This window comes from Aquila chrysaetos, chromosome 12 (assembly GCF_900496995.4).
Source record: "Aquila chrysaetos chrysaetos chromosome 12, bAquChr1.4, whole genome shotgun sequence".
In the NCBI taxonomy this organism is placed as follows: domain Eukaryota; kingdom Metazoa; phylum Chordata; class Aves; order Accipitriformes; family Accipitridae; genus Aquila; species Aquila chrysaetos.
Window position 1 is genome coordinate 983,869 of NC_044015.1, and position 23,110 is coordinate 1,006,978.

At 62.0% G+C, this 23,110-nt stretch overlaps 1 protein-coding gene and 1 long non-coding RNA gene across 3 annotated transcripts in view; one reads left to right on the top strand and one right to left on the bottom strand.

The window, feature by feature from the left end:
• Positions 1-11,277, top strand: part of EFNA2 (ephrin A2) — a 49,993-nt gene extending 38,716 nt beyond the window's left edge. For both annotated transcript variants that reach the window (XM_030032264.1, XM_030032265.1), the window contains exons 2-4: positions 3,803-4,092; positions 7,146-7,211; positions 8,782-11,277. In XM_030032264.1, the coding sequence (XP_029888124.1) occupies positions 3,803-4,092; positions 7,146-7,211; positions 8,782-8,903 (478 nt within the window). In that variant the 3' untranslated portion in view covers positions 8,904-11,277. The remainder of the gene's footprint in view (positions 1-3,802; positions 4,093-7,145; positions 7,212-8,781) is intronic.
• On the bottom strand, positions 11,128-15,571 carry LOC115348874. Its single transcript, XR_003925947.1, has 3 exons — positions 15,341-15,571; positions 14,621-14,680; positions 11,128-11,236 (listed from the first exon to the last, which is right to left on the bottom strand). It is a non-coding gene; the product is annotated as an uncharacterized LOC115348874 (long non-coding RNA).
• Positions 15,572-23,110: the final 7,539 nt, after the last annotated feature.

Below are 23,110 nucleotides of genomic sequence, written 5' to 3' on the forward strand. Positions count from 1 at the left end.
TGTTGGTGTGCCAAAGCGGGGGGCTCTCTCCTCTCGCTTACTGCAATTCCCAGTGGACCAAAGATCCGGGGATTTGCCCTGAGCCAGTGTCCCTGTGTCTCGGGGACTCGATGGCTCGGCGTTGGGGGGGGACAGGGCTCCGCGTCCCGCTCGCCCCAGGCTGGCACCCAGAAACCACGCGCGCGTCTGAGACGCGGGTGCGGGGACTGCAGCGTGTGCCAGACCGCAGCAGGCTGTGCCGGGCACAGGGCTCTGCCCGGGCGCCCGCTGCAGCTCCCGGAGGGGCCCCGGCTGCGGTTTGCAACGCTGCAGCTCCCGCTGACGTGGAGCGTGCCGAATGCGGGCAGCAGGAGAGGGGCTGCTGGCATCCGTCTCGGCCCCGGCCGCTCGCCCTTCCCTGCCCTGCTGAAAGGCGTATTTTATTTTTTCTATTTTGAAGCAGACGAATTAGCGATGTGCCTCGTTTAGACAGTTCAAATCCCACTCATTTTAATTAGCGCGGCCTGGCAGCCCTGCTGCGGGTATTACACGGGGCGACAGCGCGCTTTCCAGGTGGCGGGTTTTTAAAATGCTGTTGACATTTTGCGAACTGAATGACTTAAACGATAACAAATTAACAGACGGCTCCGTGCGTGCGCGCGGGGCTGGCTCGGCGTGAGCCTCCGCCACGCGCCTCTGTGAGCAAATTCGGTTATCTGAGCGTGTCTGAGTGCCGGCGCCTCTCCCCGCCCGCTCGGTTGCTCCACGCCGATGCCGGCCCGGTGCCTACGGTGGGTGCTCGGGTCTCTGCATGGGTGCCGCTGCTCGGGGGCGGCTTTCGGGGTGCTGTGTGTTGGATCCGTCCTCCCTCCCTGCTGCTCCGGCGTTGGGGTCCCGGCGGCACCGCGGGGCCGGCTGCTCTGCCGGAGCTGGCTGTGAGCGGTTACCGCCGCGGGAACGGGGGCTCGGTGTGAGCGCTGGAGCACCCTGTTACACGGGCGCGTCCCGGTAACCCCCAGATCCGGGCTGTCGGTGCGGTTATTGGCCCGATGGTGCCGGAGGGATGTAAAGCCGAAGCCAGCCAGGACGAGGTGGTGGCAGCTCCGGTCCTGCACCAAGCAGAGGTCGGTAGTGGCTCCGAAGGGCTGGTGCTCGGGATGGGATGGAACAAGGATAGAGCAGCTCCGTGAGCCACTGTCCCTGCACCGGGTGCTCTGCCCAGCCCTGGGGTGCCCCGTGCCCGGCACAGCGGCACAGACCCCCCATTCCCACGTCACCCCATCCCCACATCCCCCTCCTGAAGGCATCGCTGGGGCGCCTCCGAAAAGCCCCTACCCCGTGCCGGCTGCCCGGCTGCCTCTTCCCTGAGCCGCCTGTGCTGGGCTTTGCCCGGTGTGCCGGGGCGGCGGTGCCCGGTGCCGCGGCACCCGTCACGCTCCCACCGAGCGGCCGCTTTGGGACCCCAGGTCGCGCATGTCGCAGCATTCGGCAGAGCCGCTGGGAGGGAATATTTGATCAGGCAGAGATGTAATATTTATAGGAGGGGGTGAATCAGCAGGGGGAAATGGAGACATAAATAAAGATTTTCCGGCAAGGAAAAGCCAGGACGGAGCCGAGACAAAGTCACCCGGTGCCTGAGGACGCGCGGTCCCAGGGGTGGCAGCGCCCCGGCCCCCTCCTGCTCGCCAAACGCGGGGTCCGGACAGCCCCGGTGCCCCCCTGGCACTTGAGGGGATGCGGGACGTCCCCTGCCCGTCCCGTCCCCGTCCCACTGGGGTCGGTCTGTGCCGCGGGGGGCCGCGGTGCGATGGCAGGGACGCCCGGTCCAGCCCTGTCCTGGACTCCGGCGCAGCGTCCCCCGGGACCGACCGTCGCCTCGTGCCGGCCCCGGCCCCGGCTCCTCGATTCGGAGCCACCTGGGCACCGTCCGCCGCTCCCGGCCCCGGTGAGGGGGCTGCGGGGATGGGGACAGGGACGGGGACAGGGACACCGAGGGGCAGCAGGCGGGGGCGCCGGGCGGGCACGGGGGTCTCTCCTGTGCTCGGTGGGGCCGGGGGGAGCCCAGGACCCACCACAGGCTGGGGTGCGCCGTGCTGAGGGTCCCCACGGCTCTCCAGCACCCACCGCCTCCCCCCGCCCCAGCAGAGGGTGACCCCTCCGTGCAGCCCCCGCCAGCACCCGTCTCCTTCTGTGCCATTTATCAGAGCTAATCAGCTTTAATTCAGCAATTTGTCAGTCTGGTGAAGGCCCTTGGAGTTAGTTGATTTTTTTTTTTTTTCCCCAAAAATATAATTATTATTATTATACACCTGATAAGCATGGGCCCTCCCGTTACAGTCACCTTTGCTTGGGCTTTAATAACGATCACTAAAATAAATAATTTTTTAAAATAAAAGGCAGAGAGAAGAGGGGTTTTTTTTCTTTTTTTTTTTTTTATTGTTTTGTATGCGTTTGAAAATTGTTTCCCAGTAAATCCCGGCCCTTTGTATTAATTTTACATTTTAAAATGTTACCTTGCCAGGGGCAGGGTTGGCACAACTGACTCGGGAAAGGAGAGAGAAGGAGAGAGAAAAACCCTTCTCCTTAATTAGCGTATTTCCCTGTGTGATCAGAGTGCTTATGAAGCAGGTAATGAGCTGGATGGGGGCTGGACGCCGCTGCTCGGTGGCTCTGGCGAGGCTGGAAGACCAGCCCCCCCCCCCCCCCCCCGCCTCCTGTATTCAGTCCCCCATTCCCTTTTTGGGGTGCTGGGTGCTTTTTGGGTCACCCTCTCCCACTGCCAGCACTTCGCTGCCATCCCCACCTGCCCCGTCAGCGCTCGGCCGCCCCAGGGATGCAGGGATGCAAGGTTGGGTTGTCCCGTGTGATGAGTTGGAGCCGATCTCAGCCCTGCTCGCAGCCGCTGGAGACTCGGGCGGGCGCAGGGATGTTGGGGAGCCCAAAGATGCTGCTTTGGGGTGGCCGGGGGGGGCCGTGGCCACCATCCCCATCCCTCCCAGGCCTGCACTGACCCCTCCAGCCGCTGACCACCCCGGGGCCGAGCCGTGGGGATGCGTGCGGAGCTGCTCCTCGGGGTCCGGGAGCGCTGGCCCTGGAGCCCTGGGGCGTCCCCCCATCCCTGGTCATGCCAAGGCAGGGGGCTTTCTGCTGGCAGGAGGGCCGTGCCGCAGGAGCCTCAAATTAATTAGCAAAGAAAACGTGCTCGACATGAGGGGGAAAAAAAGCCAGGCTGCCAGGTTGGCTCCTGCGGGAGCCAGTGAGCTTGGCCGGCGAGCTTCATCGGCTGCCGTGCCAGTAGTGCTGGGGGTCTGCAACGTCCCCCCCCGGGGTGCAGTTTGGGGATGGGGGGTTGCAGGGGTCGCCCCGAGGAGCCGGGGGGGGGCGGCTGCCAGGCGGGAGTTGCCAGCATGTGCCACGGAGTTCTCCAGCGCTGCTAATCCCTTAATCTCTCAGATAATCATTGCCAGAAACGCAAATTACACTGGGATTGCAGCGCACAGCTGCAGCGATGCCAACGCTTCGACGGCATCGCCGTGAATAATGATTTTTTTGTGACTTACTACCAAGTGGTGCCGGTTTATCGGGCGTAAAACAAAGAAGCTCTGGGTTAATCTTGTAGGTTAATGGGGGTGTTGGTGTGGGCGGGGGGCTGGGGTGCCTGGGAGGGGGTGATGGGGAGAGGAGAGCGGTGCAGGGCTGGGCTGGGCTGGATCCGGCCCGGGGTCACGGTCAAACCAAGGTTTCAGCGTGTCCCGGGGCCACCGGCATCCCCACGGCGGGATCCGGTGAAACGTGGTCCCACTGACGCCGGCTTCTCCCGCAGGTTTCACCGCGGGGATTACACGGTGGAGGTGAGCATCAACGACTACCTGGACATCTACTGCCCGCACTACGAGGAGCCGCTGCCCGAGCGGATGGAGCGCTACATCCTCTACATGGTCAACTACGAGGGGCACGCGTCCTGCGACCACCGGCAAAGGGGCTTCAAGCGCTGGGAGTGCAACCGGCCCGACTCCCCCAACGGGCCCCTCAAGTTTTCGGAGAAGTTCCAGCTCTTCACCCCCTTCTCGCTGGGCTTCGAGTTCAGACCCGGCCACGAGTACTACTATATCTGTGAGTAGGGGCCGGCGGGGAGGGGATACGTGGGGGTCCGGCGAGCACATTCCGGGGACGTCCTCGGCATCGCCCCGCGGTGCAGACCGGACCCGGATGCTGAGCCACGGCTCGGTTTGCATTGGCCACCCAAAATGCTGCAAAGCCCCCAGACCCAGCCGTGCCCTTGTGCCGGCAGCGCCGGCACGTCCGGCTCAAGGTGGCGATCCCCGCTGGCACGCGTTTGGTGCCCAAAGCCTTCGCCGGGGCTGAGTCACAGCCATGGGCATGGGGTGGCCACGAGAGCGACTAGGACTTTCCAGGGACCGCGGGATGATGGGGACACTGATCTCATCCCTGTGGGACCACCACCGGGCACCGGTAAAAGTGCTGCACCGGTGCGGCGGCACAGCCCTGCCAGCCCCAGGCAGCGGCCCCGCGCGCTCCCGCGCTCTGCCGCACGCTCCCGTGTTCCCGTGCTCTCCCGGGGCTGCGCTCCCCTTTCTCGCCCAACAGATGAAGCCGAAGCTGGCCGACTTGCTCTGGGGGAAACTTTTTTGTAGGTGCCCAGGCACCGGTGGCAGGATCAGGGTACCCCGGGATGGGGTGGATCAGGACCCTCGTTGAATTTCTGCCTCCGGAGCGGCCGGACGCAGGGGCCAGGGCAGAGGAGGGGGAGAGGAGCTGGACTGGCTTCCTCGGGAGCCTGCTGGAGCCATGGAAAAATAAGCTAATGGGGCTCGGATCAGGCGCTGGGAGTCTGGCAATCAATAAAGAGGGAAAAAAAATAAAATAAATGAGAAACCATGACCCCCAAGCACTCCACGGTGTCACAGGGAGACAGGGACGCCTCTCTTCTCGCACAGGACCCAGCCGGCATGCTTATCTTCCTTATTATTTCTCCCCCTTTTTCCTAAAGCATCTGTTTTCAGCCCACTTAATTTGTTCCTTTTATCTATATTAAATTACCATTTTTTCCCCCCTCTCCCTCTCCCCCTGTAAAATGTCACTTGCGAAATAACTGCATCTACAACTCTCTCTTCCTCCCCCCCCCGTTTTATTTTATTTTTTTTTTATTTTTAATGTCGTTAGGGAGAGATTACACAGAAGTAAATGGTGAAGCTGATCATTGCTAAACCGGTTAGAATTCATGTCATGCGGAACATTAGAAATTATGCCTCTTTGAGGAACCGTATTTAGCAGACATGAAAGAAAAGAAATTACCTCCTCCTCGAGCTCGCAAATTGGAATGCCATTAACCTCGCAGGCACGGGGACGCGCTCGTGCTCCCGGTGCCGGGTCAAGGGCATGGGCTGGCCCTGGGGATGGAGCCGGTGGACGGAGCTGCTGCGGGATGCCCGCGGCGCGGCTTGGCACAGCACCGCGCGGCACGGCACGGCGCGGCAGGCGCCAGGAGCATCTCGCGTGACCTTCTCCTTCCCCGCGTGGGGTGTAGTGCCAGGAAGGAAAAGAAAAGGGAAGGGTTAAAAAAAAAAAACCCATGGAGGCTTTGCAGCATCCCCGGCATCTCCCCGAAATGGCTGTGCCCAGGGGTGCCGGGGCTGCGCCCCTTCCCGTGGGAGCACGGGCGAGATGCTGACCCCGGTGCGGGGGCTGGATGCGACTGTCGAGGGGTCCGGGGGTACACGGCCCCCATCACGGCAGGGTGCTGGGCTGCACGAGGTGGGTGCACAGCTCCGGGGTGCAGAGAGGGGTCAGGAGGAGATTGGGGGGGGGGCCAGGGACCCGACCGAGCCGGCGGCCCCTCCGCAGCTGCCCCGTGGTTTTATTTGGTAAAAGTAAGTCAAACGGGTCCTGTGGAGCAGCAGGGGGGGAGGCCCCTGTGTCACCATCCGTACCGGGGACCCCGCCGTGTCCCCCCCTAAGCGCCGGAGGGGAGGGACGGCGTGGCCTGGTGCTGCCGGAGGGGACTGCGTGTGCCCAGGCAGGGCTGGCCCCTTGCTGCCGCCCCTCCTGCGAGCAGCATCCCAATTCCCCCTTCTTCCAGCTGAAATTAAACTTTATTGCGAATAATGCTCTCTCCTCTTCTTTAATTCAAAAAAAAAGAGAAAAGAAAATTAAATTCCTTTAAAAACATATATATAAAAATCACATTTTCTCATATTGAGAGGGGACTTTCACCAAGATAATTATTGCAATTACTCCCTTTCTCTCTCCCAATGAGTATTATTTTTATTCTGTGCCTTTATCCTCTTTTTGCCTGTTCAGGGAGAGCCGCGCAGCCCTGCCTGTGCTCTCGCAGCCCTCTGCAACGCAGGCGGTGGGACAAAAGCCACACCAGCCGTCGTCGCTCCAGCTGTGCTGGGACCATCAGGGACCCTTTACTGGGCTCACCTGGGATGTGGTGGGGGCAGCCCCAGCCCGCCCTCCCTCATGTGGGGGCTGGGGAGGGGGCTGAGGGCTCTTCTGTGCCAGGGATGCTGTGGGGCAGCTCTGCTCCCCTCCTCCGGGCTCCCCGCAGGATGCGGCCCCCCTGGCACTGGGGAGGGAGCGGGGAGGGGGGGCTCCCCCAGAGCGAGCGGGTTCTGGGACCCCCACTTTTCCCTCTGCCCAAGGTGATGCCCCGGGGAGCCTCCGCAGCAGAGCAGCCTTATGATCCGCATTTCAAGCTGCTTCAGCATTTATGTGAGGTGACCCCGGGAGGGGACGCGGAGACGGCTCGTCCCCGCAGGTTGTGTGCCCCCCCCCCCCCACCGTAACAGCCCTGGCACCTGGCTCGGCAGGCAGGGTTTGCCGCTGGAGCTGTGCCGGGGCAGGGCAGCCCCCGTGGTGGCTTTTAAGGTTCGGTGACACCATGAGCTGGAAAACCCCATGGGGGGGGGGGGCTGTACCGCTCCCGACTCCGACCCCCCCTGCCCCGGCCCTGTGCAGCGGGGCTGGATGCGGCCACCCATCTCCCCGCCGAGCTCAGGGGGTCACGGCGTGCGCGGACCCTTGGGGGGGTCCCTGAGATGCGTCCCTGCCCCGAGCCGGGCTCTGCTCCGTCCCCATGGTGGGGGCCGAGCCGCTGCCCCCCTAACCCACCCCCTTCTCTCCCCTTTGCTTCTCTGCAGCCGCGTCCCCCCCGAACATGGTGGACAGACCCTGCCTGAAGCTGAAGGTTTACGTTCGGCCAACAAGTAAGCGAGCTGGGGGGGGGGTCCTGGGTCCCCAGGGGGGAGCGGTTCTGGTGGTCCAGCGGTGGCTGGTGGTCCCGGGCGAGTGGAGACCGTGGAGGGGGACGGGATGCCCCGGGTCCCACCTGGGTAGCACCCCGACGGGGACGGTGCCCGCAGCCCTGCCAGAGCCGTCCCGGCAGTGTCTGGACCGCAGCGGGCGCATCGCCTGCACGGTGGACATTTGCCGCTGAGTTTCAGATAGGGGGAAAAAAAATTAATAATAATCTCTGCACAGTGGCTACTTTTCAGAATCAAATAACTCAGCCATTTAAAAAAACAAATTAATAATTTTCTTCTCCTGTTAACGTGTAATTAGCAAATGGCAGCAGCTCTCCCTGGGGAAGAGTGCCTGCGAAATGTCACCATTTAAAAGGATGTCTTTCTTTTTTTTTATTTGCATGGCTTTAAAATAAAACCCAATATAATGAAACCATCTGTAAAAAATCATTCTGTTTTGTTCAGGACTAGGGCATAATAGGGGGAAAAAATCTCTCATGATATTATTTTTTAGTGTTTTAATAACATCAGGATTTCATTATGCTGATGCCTCGCAGAGAGGAAGGGCTGCCTTTGTGCAGCTCGGGGAGAGGAGGCTGCAGGGGCTCCCCAAGGGCTGTCCAGGCTGGGCACCCCTCAGTTGGGTCTGGCCCCAGGACGAGTCCTTGAAACCTTCTCAATTACAAGCGCCCGGCACAGGGGGACCCTGGTCTCGAGTGAACCCACACAGGGACCCTCCTGGACAGGGAGGGACAAGGGGACCAGGTGTGGGGGGGGATAGAGGGGGGATGCTCTATCCCCAGACAGGACCAGCCTCTGCTTTTCCTGGTTCTGGGTCCATAAAAATCCTTAATCCAGTAACACATGCGGGCAAGCCAAGCCCAGGGAGCGCGTTAACAGCTTTAGCCATCGTTTAACGTGTTCCCCTGCGCGCTCTGGGCTGCCGCCGGTCGGGGCTTGGCTGCGGGACCACCGAGCTGTTGGCGAGCGGGTGCCCCTGCCCCGCACAGGCTGGTCCGTCCCCAGCCCCCAGACCCACGTCCAAGCCGCCCCGGCCGCCGCGGCTAATCCCCCTCGCACAATGGCACCCGCCTCTGACCCAGGGGCTGTCGGGGGGGCTTAGGAGGGGATGGGATGCAACGCTGCTTAATCCCATTTAGAGGGCAGGAACCGGAGCGCCCCGTGCCCTCGCCCACCCTCCGGCCCCGGAGGGCACACGTCGCATCCCCGCGCTGCCCATCCCCGCGGCACAGGGCTGCCGGAGCTGCGCGTTGGTGTCCCTGCTTCGGGTCCCAGGAGTGGCGCAGGGCGGCTCGGCAGCCGCGCCTTCGGGGAAGCCGGGATTTGGGGGGGGGGGATCGGTACCCAGCTCCTCGCCACGGGGGATGCTGCTGCATCAGCAGCATCCGGACCCCAGCCCCAGGGTGCTGAGCAGCACCGCCCTTCTGCCGGGACAGGATCCGCCCCGGCGTGCGGCCGTCCTGTACGGCTCTGCCGTCAGCTCACGCCTCCCTCTCTTCCTCCCCTTCCGCAGACGATTCCCTCTACGAGTCCCCGGAGCCCATTTTCACCAGCAACAACTCCTGCTGCAGCCTCAGGGTCCCGCACGCCGTGCTCGTGGTGGTGCCGGTCGTCTGGACGCTCCTGGCCTCGTAGCACCGACACCGACGTGCCGGGGAGCGGCTCCGCGGGGAAGGAGCAGCCTGGGGACAGATCCTGGCCACCCCGAATCGCCTTCGAGTCGTGGCTCCTGCGGCAGCGGGACGTGCCTGGGGAGATCACCGGTGTGGAGGGTTGGTGCTACCGGCGAGAAGCTCGCCCGGATCCTGCTGCCGCGTGAAGTCCCCATGTTCGCACGGCCACCGCGCCAGGACATCGTGCCGGGAATGGCGAAGGGCTGCCCCGCGGGATGGATCCTGGCTGCGCTTGCCGAAAGCTCCCATCTCTGCGCTACGGCTTGCTCGGCGCCAGCCCTCCCTGTCGGATGTCGCTTTTTACATTTCTAGACCAAATATAGAGTCCTCGTTGTTTTGTTTTGGTTTTGTTTTTTTTTTTTTTTAAAAGAAAAAAGATTTTTATTTTTATTTGTTGGGTTGTTTCAGTCCGGGCTTCCCCGTGTCAGACTGACCCACACGGGGCCGGGCTCAGCCCCCTCCCGCTGAGCCCCTCGCCGGGGCGGCTGCGGCACCCTACCTTCGCCCGGCCACGGGCAGAGCCGCGGGCAGCGCCGAGAAGCCAGGAGAGACGGATGCCGGCGACGGTGCCGACGGCTCCGTTGTCGCAGACTCCTTCCCAGCCCGGCCATCGCTCCGGCAGCAGGACGTCGCGGTGCCGGCTGCGGCGCGCTTCCCCTGCCACCCCTCCGCCGTGGGGGCGCGGGGATGGGGGGGCCTGGACGGACACGAGTCCCCGCTGAGCGCCTGGTGGGGTGACCCCGTCCCCGCCGCTCGTGCCACGGATGTCACCGCTGTCCCCATGGGACCCCGGGGCCGCTCCGCGAGCAGCGAAGCAAACTGGATGCATCCGAGGGGAGCACCGGGGATGGCCGGCCGGCACGTGGAGCGCTGAGGATGGCCGGCACCGGGAGCACTGGAGATGGCTGGCCGGCACTGGGAGCACCACCGGGCGCTGGGAGCCGGCGGGCCGGGCTCGCCCAGCAGCTGGGATCGCTCCGAGGGCGTTTGGCTGGAGCCGGGGCTGGAGCCCCCGTCCGCGGCAGGGCTGATCTCGCCGGGGCAGGAGGAGCGTGCCGGCCCGGCGTTGCCCGTGGAGCAGGTTTTCCTCCTCCGCAGCCTTCTGCTCTGCACCGCGCCCCCCCCCCACGATGCCTTGGGGGTGCGAGAGCCCCCACGGGGGGGGGGGGGCAGCGGCCGCGTGCGGGACCATCGCGGCGTTCCCCACGGTCGCCCCTTTGTCCCCCGGCTGCTGCCGGCATCCCCGGAGTTCCGGGGCTGGGCTTGGGGATTTTTTCCTTTTCCTTCTTCGCATTAATAAGAAAAACTCATTGAAACCCCCGATCCAAGGTTGGCCCTGACCCCAGGGGTGGCAGGTCCCCAAGGAGGGGTCCCCCCCCCGCAGCCCCGGGGCCTGACCCCTCCTCGCCTTAAATCTGGGGCTGTCCCACCTGGGGGGGCTCCCGTGCCATCCCGCAGAGCCACCCCCACGCCCCGGGGGGTCGGTGGTCCCGGGGGACGACGGCAATGGGCTCGGACCCGGCCGAAGCCCCTCCTGCGGGCGCCTTTTCCGAGCGCACCCCAGAGCCTTCCGGCAGCAGGGGGGCCGGCGGGGGCTCCGTCCCTGTACATACAGCGCTATACTGTGAGCGGTTTTTTTTATGTATTGTTGAGAATGAATTTTATGGAAGGGTTTATCTTATTTTTATTTTATTTTTATTTTTTAGACTAGGAAGCTGAAATCTCGCAATAAGCTCATCTTGACCATCCAAAAAATACAAAAAAAACACCCAATAAAAAAAAATCGCATTCCCTGCCGTCCCGTCCCTGTCCCCGTGTGTCCAGACCAGGTCGTGGTTCTCGAAGGCGAGCGAAAGCATCGTGTTTATTGAGGGGATGAGGGAGGGCACCCACCCAGCTGGGCGCTGAGCACCCACCGGGCTCCGAGGAGGAGCCGGCAGCACCCACCTGCCACGGTGCCGGCTCGCGGGGGAGAGGCGACGGCAAAACCTGGCCTTCGGTCTGTGTTTTATATATATATAGATTATATATATAAATATCTATATTGTGTACAGCGACTGTGGGAGAGTGGAAAAGCGAACGCGGCAGCGAGGCTGGCAGGGGCCGGCAGCCGAGGCGAGGGGGTGCTGAGGGCTGGGGGTGCTTCGCTGTGGCCGGGCTGTCCCTCGGGAGCAGCCCATCGTGGGCGCTGGTTCTGCGTGTTGGTCTCCGTTCCGCCTAGCTTCGTCCTTAGACACGCCGCTTTCGTCCTCGACGTCGTGCTGATGGTAACCGGATCACCGCCCCATTTGGATTCTGTATTTTTTTATAATAAAATAAAAATAAATGTCGTGTGAGGCCCTTGCTTTCGAGAAGTGACTTTCCCTCCCGATGCCGCGGCGCTGCGGGCTGAGCTGCGCCGTGTCCCTGGGGGGGGTCCGGTCCCCCGCAGGCACCGGGAGCCGCCGGCCGGGGCGAGCCAGGGGGGCCAACGCCGGCACCGGGGCGGCCGCGCTCGGCTCCGTCCCCGCTCCCCGTGCAGCCCTCTCCCCTGGTGCAATGGGGCTGAGACACCAGACCGCTCTGCTGGGTGGTGTGTTAATTACGGGAAGGATTTAATTACCGCGTTAATGAATAATAATGGATATTAAATTAATTAATATGCAATTGTTGATAGTACTTAATTATCGGAGGCGATGTAGCCCGGTGGGTGGGTGCTCAGGGCTGGGATGCTCCGGCGTCTCCCCGGGTGCCGTGGCAGCCCCGGCTGCTCGCCCGCCTCTGCCTCAGTTTCCCCCGTGCTGGGGCAGCGTCGGGCCACCAACAGGTGACATCCCGGGAGGCCACCAAAGCCGGGACAGGCTGCTCGTACGTGGCATCACAGCATCCTTTGCTAACCCTGTCGCAACTCCCACCCCTTGGAAGAGCAGGACCCAGCCGGGGAGGGCAGGGCACCCGCTCGCCTGCTCTTTTTGTTCCGTAAGTACTAAGTAACTTTTTTTGAGCGGCCCGTGTTCATTCCCGCCGTTTAATGCGTATTTCAGCATAATTAGCAGAATAGGAACAATCCGCTGTTAATTAATTCAGGCTCGTACAGCTGATCGAGGCTCTGAAGTTTGCCACGAGAGAGTGAAAGACTAATTTTGCTTTTTAATAAGGGCCATCTGTGTGCCAGGAGCAGGGATAAATACCACCCACCGCTGGGGAGGTGGGTGCTACATCGAGCTCTGCAGTTGCTGCCAGCTCTGCCAGCGATGGGCTCGGGCAGTGAAAAGTGCCAGGGAGAGAGCCCGGCAGGGACTTACCAAAAAAAAGGCCATTTTTTAGACCCAGTCAGTAGGTTTTTTTGAGGCCTGACTCATGATTTTTTTAACACTGGGGGTTGGAAATACGGAGTTAAAAATAGCAAACTGGCAGGCACAAGGCTGAGAAGGATCATCGTTAGTAATTAATAGAGTCATGGATTTTTAAGGCCTGAAAGGGATCATTTAGATCAGGCAGCCCGTTTCTCTCACGGAAGCGGTGAGGTTTGATTTAAGGACTCGCGGTGATGGAGAGCTGGTCCAGCCTCAGATGCTCCTCCTGCTGCATCTCGCCGGGGCCGGCACCGCCGGGTATCGCCCACCAGGTATCGCCCGCCGGCGCAGTTCAGTCCTTTTATTATATTTAACCCGGGGCTGGATGGGGGCACACGGGACTGGGGCCGCCGATGAGGCCAGGGCACGGCCAGGCTCCCCGCGTCTCCCACCCGCCCCGTGCGCGGGGGTCCCTGCGCCTTGGGGGTCTCGACAGCCTCGTGCAAAGGGGAGAGGGGACCCGCTGCAGCACCCACACGCTGCAGACGCCGGCGCACGGGTGATGGGAGCGGGGTTATTAACGCAGCCCGTAACTGGGGCTGAAACGGCCACCGCGGAGTCGAGCCCCTGGTCGAGGGAAGGTCGAGGTCCTGGAGCCGCGTCCCCTCCCAGCGAGCGGGGCCGGGGTCGTTCCCTTCCCCAGCGTCACCGCTTCTCACCGACTATCCCATCGGCAGCATCCACGTTACCGTGCGGGGGAACGGCGGCTCCCTGCCTGGTTGGAGGCTGCGGCGATGCCGGGGTGATAACCCGCCGCAGCAGACGGGCTGTCAGGGAATGGGAATGGGTTTCCCGTCTCCTTCCTTATTTGAAGTGTCTGGCACTGCTGGAAAACAAAGATTTCCTCTGCACGCTGACCTGGAGAAATGAAACACGTCTTAAATCTCTTATCCGTAAATGTGGCAGCGTGTGGGAAGGAAGGGGAAGGAAACAGCCCCCAGCCCCAGGGGGGGTTCCACAACCACCGACAGCCCCATGAGCCCCCAAATACCCTTAGTCCCAGCTGCAATTGGGATTTTGCCGTCAGCCGGGGCGGGGCCGAGGGGGCAGGATGGGGCGCAGGGATGAGCAGGGGTCTGGGTGTCCCCAGGGCAGTGGGCTGGAGCAGGGGAGAGCCAGGGCTGAGGGATGGGATGGGGCTTGCCCAGCACCCCCTTGCCCTGGGGTGCTGTTGGGTTGGGGGGGCTGCAACCGCAGCCAGAGCAGCTGCCGGGGCGATGCCGCCGAGTGCGGCCGGCACCGCAGGCAGGTGGGAGGCAGCGGGGGGGGACGTCACGAATGGCTGGCGGTGTCTGAAATGGGTTTTTACGGGCCTGAGTCTTCTCTAGCACCAATTTTACGTTGTCGGTGCCAGGACTTCGCAGCCGCGTGGGCGCTGGCAGCCCCCGAGGTCGACAGCCCCGTTGTGCCGGTGGTCGGGGTTTGAGGGCTGACGGAGATACGGCTTCACCTCCGCACGCTGCGCTAAGGGCTGATTTACTCCAGGATACGGCTGCACCAATTGATCAGGACCCCAGGGCTTGGTGCGGGGCGGCAGGGCCGGGTCCGTGCCCTCCTTCCAGATGCTCAGGTGTGGGGTGGGATGAGGGCAGCTCGTGGGCCATGGCTTTTCAGGTTCGCCGTAATTCCTCTGCTGAGCGGTGAAGGGGAGCTCCCCCAGCACAGCCCTGCTCCAGCACGCGCTCTCCCTTCTGCACCTTCCTCCTCCTCCTCTTCCTCCCAGCCCAGGACATGCTTGGCTCCATCTCTCTCCCACCAACTCCCGGACCCCTGTCTGGCCACACAGGGGGTGGTGGGAGCTGCCCCCTGCGATCCCGGGGGGGACGAAGCTCGTGTCCAGGCAGGGCGGCTGCTGGGGTGCCGGCGGCCACGGGCACGGTTGGGTCGACCCAGCTGCACCTCCAAGGGCAGCTTTGGGAGGTGACGGACCCTTGGCTGCGACCCTGCGGCATCCCGCGTTGGTGCTCCCCATCCACTCTGGTGCAAAGTCACCGGGGCCAGCCCCGGGGCAGCTCGGGGGTCCCGAGCCCCCATGGCGGCAGCTGCCCGGTCATGGTGTGCACCTTCCTGAGGAGAGCAGCTACTGTCCGTCTCTGCCAGCGTGCCGCTCCTTGCCCCAGTTCAACGTTTCGGTGTTAATAGTTTTTTCGGTTAATCCCATGAAGGCAGCAGGCGCACCGTGCTCCACTGGCCCGTGGAATATCCCGCCTGGTGTGAAGTTACAGCTGCAGACAGCGCAGGAGCCTGATCCGCAGCTTGCTCAGGAGGGTGTAGCCTCCCCAGCCCCGGTGATATCATCCAGGTTTACATCTCGGTGAGGCTCAGGATCTGGCCAGAAACTCACCAGTTCCCCCTGGCAGCTCTCTGCCTTCTCTCCTCTTGTTCTTGCTCCAGATTCAGAAGCCTGCAGGCAAAACACAGCCTGAGGAGGGATGCTCAGCTGGGCAGGTCTGATCCCTGCCATGCTTTGCACGAGGGTTTTCCCGATTTGCGCTGCGGAGGGGCCAGCCCAGTGCCTGCTCGGGCAGGGATGCTGCCTTGGCTCCTCCAGCAGCGTTGGGGCAGCTCCGAGCATCGTGTGCCGAGGGAAATATTCACAGCACGAGGACGGGCTGAGCCGAGCTCTCCCCAGGGAGAGCAGGAGGCTGGCAGCATCCCGTGCTAAAAATGATCCTTTCTGCAAAGGCTGCATGATTCCCCAACCTTGCCGGCACCCTGACCCCCATTCCGGCCAGCCCACCCACCGAAATGCTGCCTCCCCCAAACCCCACCAAGTGCTCTGGGCTCCCTCCCTGCGAGCTGCCCCACGACCCCTCCCCAGCATCGGGCTTCAATTTGCTCCATTTAAATGAATTCCCAGGGGCCGGGCTACCGTCTCGCCTCCCTGCGTCCCCCGTGGCCTTGTGCCTTTGCACGTGGCTTGTGGGTGCTGCAGAGCTCGGGCTCCTGCATCCACCAGCTTGCACGGTGGCCACCGAGGTTTGCACGTGCGGGGCTCGTCCCTGCATCCCCCGGTCCCATCCCACGCAGGGGACCGCAGCACCCTGCAGCGCCCTGTGCTCACCGTGGGATCACTCGCACCTCCCAGGCTCCATCGCTTCTCTCCGGCAGCTCCCGGCGCAGGCTCCTGCCCCATTTCGGCACGGCTCCGATAAGAGCGTGCATCCATCACCGTGAGAGGCGGCCGGGCTCGCGGGGGGAAAGCGCTGATAAAGTGGTGCGGGGGGACCCGCCGTCCCTGCTGCTTGTTTTCTGCTACCCGGCTGTCACATCTGCACTTCACTCCCTGCCTTCCCTCCCGCCATCCCTCTCCCCAGCCTTATCTCCTGATAGGTACAAGCGATACAACCCGAAACGTTCATGTAACAAGCTGCCGGCTGCCGAGCACCCAGGAGAATACCAGATCGGGGGAATGATTTATGAAAATAGCGCGAGAGAGGAGAGCGGGGAGTTTGCTGAGCCGCGGCAGAGACGAGTCGCACGTGGTGAGGGATGCCGGCTCCCATCGCCGCTCCCAGAGCATCGCCGGCACCTTTGCTCCCGGCTGATCCGGATGCGGGGCCGTGCCTGGTGCCGGTGGGCGGCTGGAACGGGCAGCGCAGGGGGGAGGCGGGTGCGTGCAGCCCCCGCGCTGTCCCTTTGCGGCCATTGATTTCCATGAAATAAGGCAGCCGGGTGTGTAATTGCGCACAGCGATGGCAGCCTCCTTTACATGCCGTTTGGCAGGGTCCTGCTCGCAGGAAATGAAACTTTTCAGGCCACTAGACATTTAGTTTTCTTCAGCTGTTAATTCCCCCGCCCCAGGGAGAGGAGGGGGTGAGGGCGGCCTCGCAGGGAGGGCGATGGAGGGGTGGGCTGGGGGCTGCTGCAGCCCCCCGGGCATGGGAGCATCCGTAGGGAGCGATGGGCGAGAGCATCTCGGGAGGTCGGTGCCCCTTGCCCACACCCAGGGCACCTTCCCTGCCCCTTTGCCACCATCCTGAGCCCAGCTTGGCCGGTGGGAGAGGCGAAGCAAGCACCGAGCATCCGCGTCCCTGCCCTCTGCCAGCCCCCAGAGCTTTGCCGAGGAGCAATTTCTCCCCCAGGCACCGAGTGAACATCCATTCCCCTCGGAGAGCTCCTCTCTCGCAAGGTAACCGGCATTATATTCGGACCAATTGCTCCAGCATGATCCTCCTGAATGTTGCACAGCATGTACATGGCGTCTTATGTAAAATACATGCCCCTGGGTGAGCCTTTTAATAGCAATGGCTCCTGCCCGGGGGGCGGGGGGGGCCGCTCTCTGCCACGGCGGTGCCAAGAAATGATTGAAAAGTTGGGGCTCGCCGTAGGAAACACCCTGCTGGGGGGAACAACGTGTTTTCATTCCCCTGCCAGGTAACAAATGAAAAGAATTGCAATGAATGCTAATGGGGTGGGGAGCGGGATGCTGCGGACAGAGGCTGCCGGCGCTGGAGCCGGGGCTGGGCAGGAACTGGGGTGAGCGGGGATGGGGGGGTCCGGCCCTGGGAACGTGGGAGCTGCTGGGGGACCCTGGGTTTGCAGACTAGAGCCGGCCACGTGGCGGACGGCCTGGCCCAGCACAGGGCTGGTGGGTGCTATGGGGAGGATGCTCTGGGGTGCTGTACCAAAATCGTTTCTATTTGTAGCAAACCAGAGCTGGGGGAATGTGCCAGCTCTCAAAATTCCCCTTGACGGGAGCTCCCATCCCCAGGGAGCCCAGCCCGGCTGTCACCCTCCCTGTGCCACGGCCGAGCTGCCGTTGAACCGGCTCATCGCAGGCAGCCGGCGAAGGGCTGCACCGGGCTGAGCTGTTTGTAAATGCAGCCGGTCTGGAAAGCGGGAGGGTAAACACGGATGAATAGCCTTCATCCACTCCAGTAAATATTTTATATCACACACCAAGAAAAGACACTCCTATTTAAATGATTTATAAAGGAAGATCATGTAGAGGTTTCTATAAAATATGTAGGGCTCCTAATCCCGACATCATCAAGCAAAGAGGACTGAAATCATATATTACCTTTTCAACAGCCTCGCCGGCTGCAGGGATACAACTGACAAATAAAAGTGTGTTTACAGCTTTTGGGCTCCTCTGGGGAGAGGTAAATCATGGCGGGGGTGGGAAGGGGAAAGGAAGCCGGAAATTAAGTGGCAATTTCTGTCCGTCACGGCGGCGTGGGGCCGGGGGGATGCCGGACTCGGGGGGGCCCCGGTGTCCCTGTCCCAGGCAGTCAGGCACTGGGTGCAGGGATGCTCGTCCCCCAGCGGGACCCTGGGGGGTGGGCGCAGGGATAAAGCCCTCTGGAATGCCCAGCGCCGCACCGATGTACAACGGGTTGGTGCACGTCAAGGCCGTGCCCTGCTCCGCTCTGCAGCAGAGCTGGACCGACAGCAGCCATCGGGGATGGGTTTTCCATGGGCACCAGCAGAGTCAGGATCAGGCCCGTGGGGATACGGCTCTTTTAACCTCGGGGCTGGCATCCACCCCCTCCACGCTGCCACTTGAGGCTCCCACTGCCCCATCCCCTCGCCGCGTCCTTTTGGGTCCATTTATTGCTTTTTTTCCCCCCCCGCAGACCCATCTGCTGCCACCATCTCCCCACCGGGAACCGGGGGACCCACGGCCCTGGCAATTGGCACGCACCGTGCACCCGCGCCGGCGAGGGGCACAACCGGCCTCTGGCAGCGGCGGCGGCGATTTGGCATGCGGCAGCGGGAGCCACCAGCCGATGGGGCCCTGGCCGCCACGTTATTAAGGGATTAGCAAGTTGTCTTGGCGCTCAATTGTAGATAAGTGCCGCATTTTGTATTATCTTTTCACGCTGCACCGCGAAGGATGACAAAGAGACAACATGGGTGTCATGGCCTTCAGCATATCATTAAGGGTAATTTGTCTTGCGGGGAGGGGGAGGGTGAAGAGAGAGAGGGAAGGAGAGGAGGCGAGGGAGGAGAGGGAAAAGCAGCCCGGGAGGAGAGAGGGGATTAAAAACTAAGGAGAGGAGATTAGGAGTGAAATGCAAACTGTATTCAGAGTCAGCCAGGCAGGGAGAAGCAAATAGCCGAGGAGGGGACAGCCGTGCCGTGGGGGCTCAGCCCGGCAGCCGGGTCCTGCGCCGGGGCCAAGGCGGCAGGAGAAAGCTCCGGGGCTGGGATAGAGGAGGCAGGACGGTGGGCAGGATGGGGGGGGACTTCGGAGACCCCCCCTCTTCTTTTCCTGCACAGAAGAGCCCTGAATCCATCCCCAGCCTCAATCATACGCATTAATCTATAATAATAAGCAGCCATCCAGCCCGGTGTCACAGGCAATAAGATGCACACCGGAGGACTCGAGTGAATCCATTTCCCCCTTTCATGACTGACTAACCATTGCCATCAGCCCAGGGGGCTCTGGGGGGGGCTGGGGGCACGGCAGGGGGGCCAGGGCATGGTGGCAGCTCCCTGGTACAGCCCAGTCCTTGGTGCAACCTGCTCCTTGGTGCAACCTGCTCCTTTGTGCAACCTGCTCCTGGTGCAACCTGCTCCTGGTGCACCCCATTTCTCACAGGCTTTGCAGCCCCCCCAGTCCCACTTGCCCCATCCTCGTGCGGCACACGGCAGCCAACCCCATTAGGAGTTGGGACTGCACGGCAGGGTCTGCTCCCCCCTTGCAGGGCAGCGAAGGGTAAAAGAAAGAGTAATAGCAAGAGGAAAATGTAGCAGAAATCCAGTAAAGCCCCCCAGGCCTGGGAAAGCGGGGGCTGAGCCGGCCATGGTTTGCTCTATCGGTCAATCAATCAATCAGGAATAAAGGCATGGGTATTGATCGGGGAAGATGGCTTTTCAGGGGCCGGGTAATGGAAATATGCATCTGGAGACAGTCAAATGGAACCGCTAATGCCACGGTCACTGCTACGAGGAGACGCCGACCTGATTTGCAGAAGGAGAAACTCTGTGACGACAGCTCGCCCTCACCCAAACGCCGCTTCGGCCCCTTCCCACAGAGCCCGGGCTGGCCGAATCCCCGTGGGGTGGCGAGGGGCTGGTGCCGGCCCCGGGGGGGTCGCAGCCACCCTGGGGCGAGGGGCAGCCGGGTACCACCGTGGTCCCCCGGCCTCTTCCTCCACCGCAGGGACTGGGTCTGCTGGGGACGGGGCATCCTCCCGCACCCCCTCCCTCCCCTCCCCTTCTGATAATCCTATTTTTGAACCAGGGGATTAGGATCAATACTTCACTCCTAATGCTGTGGTAATACAGTGTTACACCGCCAGCGCCAGTTCCCTGCTGAAACACTTAAGGTAGTTTAAACCCATTTGTGCCGGGGAGTGCCGTGAATCCACAACGAGCTCCTCGCACGGCTGAGGCAGAGCCGCGGCGGGGCGGCACGGTGGGTGCCGGCCTGGCAGCTGCCCGCACGGCTGCCGGCCAAATCCAGCCCTGGGTGGCCACGGCCAGCGAGGGGACAGTGGTCCTTTGAGCCCAGGGGGTTTCTGGACCCCAAAAGCGCCGTGCCGGGCAGGGGCTTGCGTGCGCTGGGGCCACCGCTGTGTCCCCGGCAGCCGGCCGGGCAGGAGCTGCGAGGGACGTGCAGGCAGCGGCTGCCCACGCTGCCTGTCCTGGCACCTCGGCGGGCTCTGCTTCAGGCAGCCAAGCCCTCGTGCAAGCACTCCTAGTGTGAGCACCCCTCGTGCAAGCACTCCTTGTGCAAGCACCCCTCGAGCAAGCATCCCTTGAGAGCAAGCATCCCTCGTGCAATCGAGCCCTTGTGCAAATAGTTGTGGCCCCTGGGTTTTGGGTGACCCCGGCTCTGCCCCACGTTTTGGGTGACCCCGGCTCCGCCCCAGGTTTTGGGTGACCCCGGCTCTGCCCCAGGTTTTGGGTGCCCGAGCAGCCCCTCGCTGGCCAGAGGGATGGCTCCAGATGGGGCCGGGGGGAAACCCGGCCATCTTTTACTCCAAATTGGCTGAGGGGTTTGGAGGCAAACTCCCAGGGAATAGAAACACAAATATTTCCATCCAGTGCTATAATTATGAATTAGAGCAAAGCTCTGTCTTTATTAGGTGCTAATAGAGATAAAGGGGGTTTTGAAATGCAAGGCACAGCTATATAAATGCTAATTCACCCGGAGACCTTCCTCTCTCCCCAGACCGCAGAGAACCGAGGTTTCAAGGCAACTTCTCTCCAAAAAAAAAAAAATCTCGGCCGAGCAAACTCCAAGAAACCATCTCAGCAACTTAATTAAGTTTGTTTAGCAATGCAGCAGCTCCCCTCGGTCAGGCCGCCCTGGCACCAGCGATGCCCCAGCAAACCCCATCTACGGGGCGCGGGGCAGGAGCTGCCCGTGGGGACCCGGGGGGGGCAGCGAGGGGCTGGCGGGGGCCCTACGGCGTGTGAACGCCAAAGCATGGCGAGGGCTGCGTCCCCTGTGCACGCAGGTGTTGCGGCATGCGCTTGTGCACACGCACACAGGCATTGCAGCGTGTGCGCGCGCACGCCGCCGCGTGCAGCACAGGCGCACGCAGACGTTGCAGCACGCACGCGCACACACGTTGCACGCATGCGTGTGCATGCACTGTGGCATTGCTGTGGCAGCCCCGTGCACGCGTGCTGCCCTTCCTCGAGGCACCGATGCAGGAGGAAGGCGAATCGCCGCTCCGCACTGCCCGCGGGCAAGGCCAGGCAGGCTCTCGGCGATAGCGGCACAGCCACGGCCCCCCTTTACTGGAGCTGTAACACTGCAGGGAACGGCTTTGCAGCCCCTCGCCCGCCTCGGTTCCCCCCCCCCAGGGATACCAACCCCACTATGGAGCCCCTCGGCCGGAGCCCAGCCAGCCCCGAGCTGACCAGGGGGTGACCGGGGAAAGAGCAGAGCCTCTAGCCCAGCTCCTGCCTTCAGCCGTGTTTAAAAGCTCCAGGAGTGCTTAAAAAGCTTCCAAGGTGGGTTATTAGGGAAATGAGCGGCATGGATCCTAACGAAGGGAAAGCAGCTCGCTAGCAGTTGCCCTGCCTTCCACAACCAGGCGATCGATGCTGGATCCCCTCTGCTCCTGGCTCCTCTTTTCCAGGGAACTCCTTCTGTCACCTGGCGCAGACCAGGCGATGATTTATCCACCCGCCGGGTGTGCGAAACCCGTTACAACAGCCCCAGCTTTACCTGGTGCCCCCCATTCCTCTCCCTGTCACCCCAAATATGTATTTTTCAATTTTCTCCCGTATCGATTTTCAATCTGGTGCAGAGAAACAAGACAATCCCGGCAGAGCCAGCCTGGCTTTCGCTGCTGCTCGGCCGAAAAGTCATCCCTGCAATTAATGGCTGTCCTCGGCAGCGGCTGATGGGGTGCGGGGGGGGGGGGGGGGGGCCTTTGCAGGGGGTTGCTCCGCTCCGTGTGTGTGGGCATCCTTGGCCTCTCCTTTCCCACCCTGCAGGCACGGGGCTGAGCGGTGCGAGGGGCACGGTGGGTGCGAGGCTGCAAGCCCCCCCCCAGGTATTTTGCCAGGGTGGGGGGACACTGGGGGTCCCTCACCAGGCCGGTTCTGCCACGGTCCCTCATTCCCCCGGCCGTGCTCGATCCGTTTCCCAGGGATGCCAAGCTCCCCGGTCAGGCTGAAGGATGCTCGTGGCAGCAGCTGTGAGGGGCCTGGGTGGGATTGGGCCGGATCCTGCACAGGCATAAAGTGGTCTCATCCCTCCAAGTGGTGCTGACTGTGCTGGGTTACACCGGCAAGGATCCGGTCCTCTGTGCTTGGAGTAGTTTTCAATTAAAACAAAAATATCCTGTAATAACCCACAGAGGGGTTTTTATTTCCTTCCTTTTTTTAATTTTTTTTTTTTTAAATAAATCTATTATGAGGAGCTTAGAGATGTATGTAAAACCGGCGAGGGACGATTTGAGGATTAGGGATCGGCGCTGTCCTGGTGTGACAAGCAAAGAAAAGAAAATCCTGCCGGGCAGGGAAGGGGACGCCGCGTCCAGCCGGGGCGGCGGAGCTGGAGGGGTCACCGCGGCGGCGATGGCTCCGGAAGCGGCGGCGAGACCCCGGTGCTGGCAAAGGGGGGTCCCGGAGCGGACCCCCCATGGCTGCCCATGCTCCTGCCGCGCTCCTCACCCGTTCCCTGCCCACCTGCATCCAGTTTAGCATAAAAGTCATTTTGGTTTGGGCCCCCCATCTGCTGCTCCCTCATTTCCAAGCAGCTGATAACTGTCCTGAGAATCAGGGAAACCCACCGGCTGGGGACCGATAGCTGTGCGGGGTGAGGAGTGTTTAACCCCCTCCGCCAAGGATAATTGGCTTGTTTACCATTTTCCTGACCCCAGAAAGACAATGAAATTGTGCACAAAACCAATAGATTTTAGCCACATGCCTGCAGAGAGAGAGGCGATACAAATAAAATACAGATAGGGATTCGTGCGGTGGGGATGGGTAATGGATTCATAGCGTGAGCGGGGATGTGCCGGGGCTGCCCGGGGGTCAGGACGGGATGACCCCTGTCCTGGCCCCAGGTGCACCTTGTGATGATGCTCGGGGTGGCTTTTTGGGGCCAATTCTGACTTTCCTGGAAACCACCCCATGGGACTGGCCAGCCCAGGCTGTGGCGGTGAGCCTGGTTTGCAGAAGTGCTTTGGGTAAAAATCCCACGTTCTGAGCAAAACCCGCTGCTGGGGGAGAGCGGCTGCAGCTCCGCGGCAGCCACTGCCCCAGGACAGGCTCAGGGTGTGGACACGGGGGTACCCGGAGCATCCCCAGGATGGCTCGTCCTGCATCCCTGTGGCAAGCACCGAGCTGGCACCCTCGGAGCCCCTGCTCATCCTCTTGCTTTAATGCACCACCTCTATTTATTCTGCTCCTGTAACTG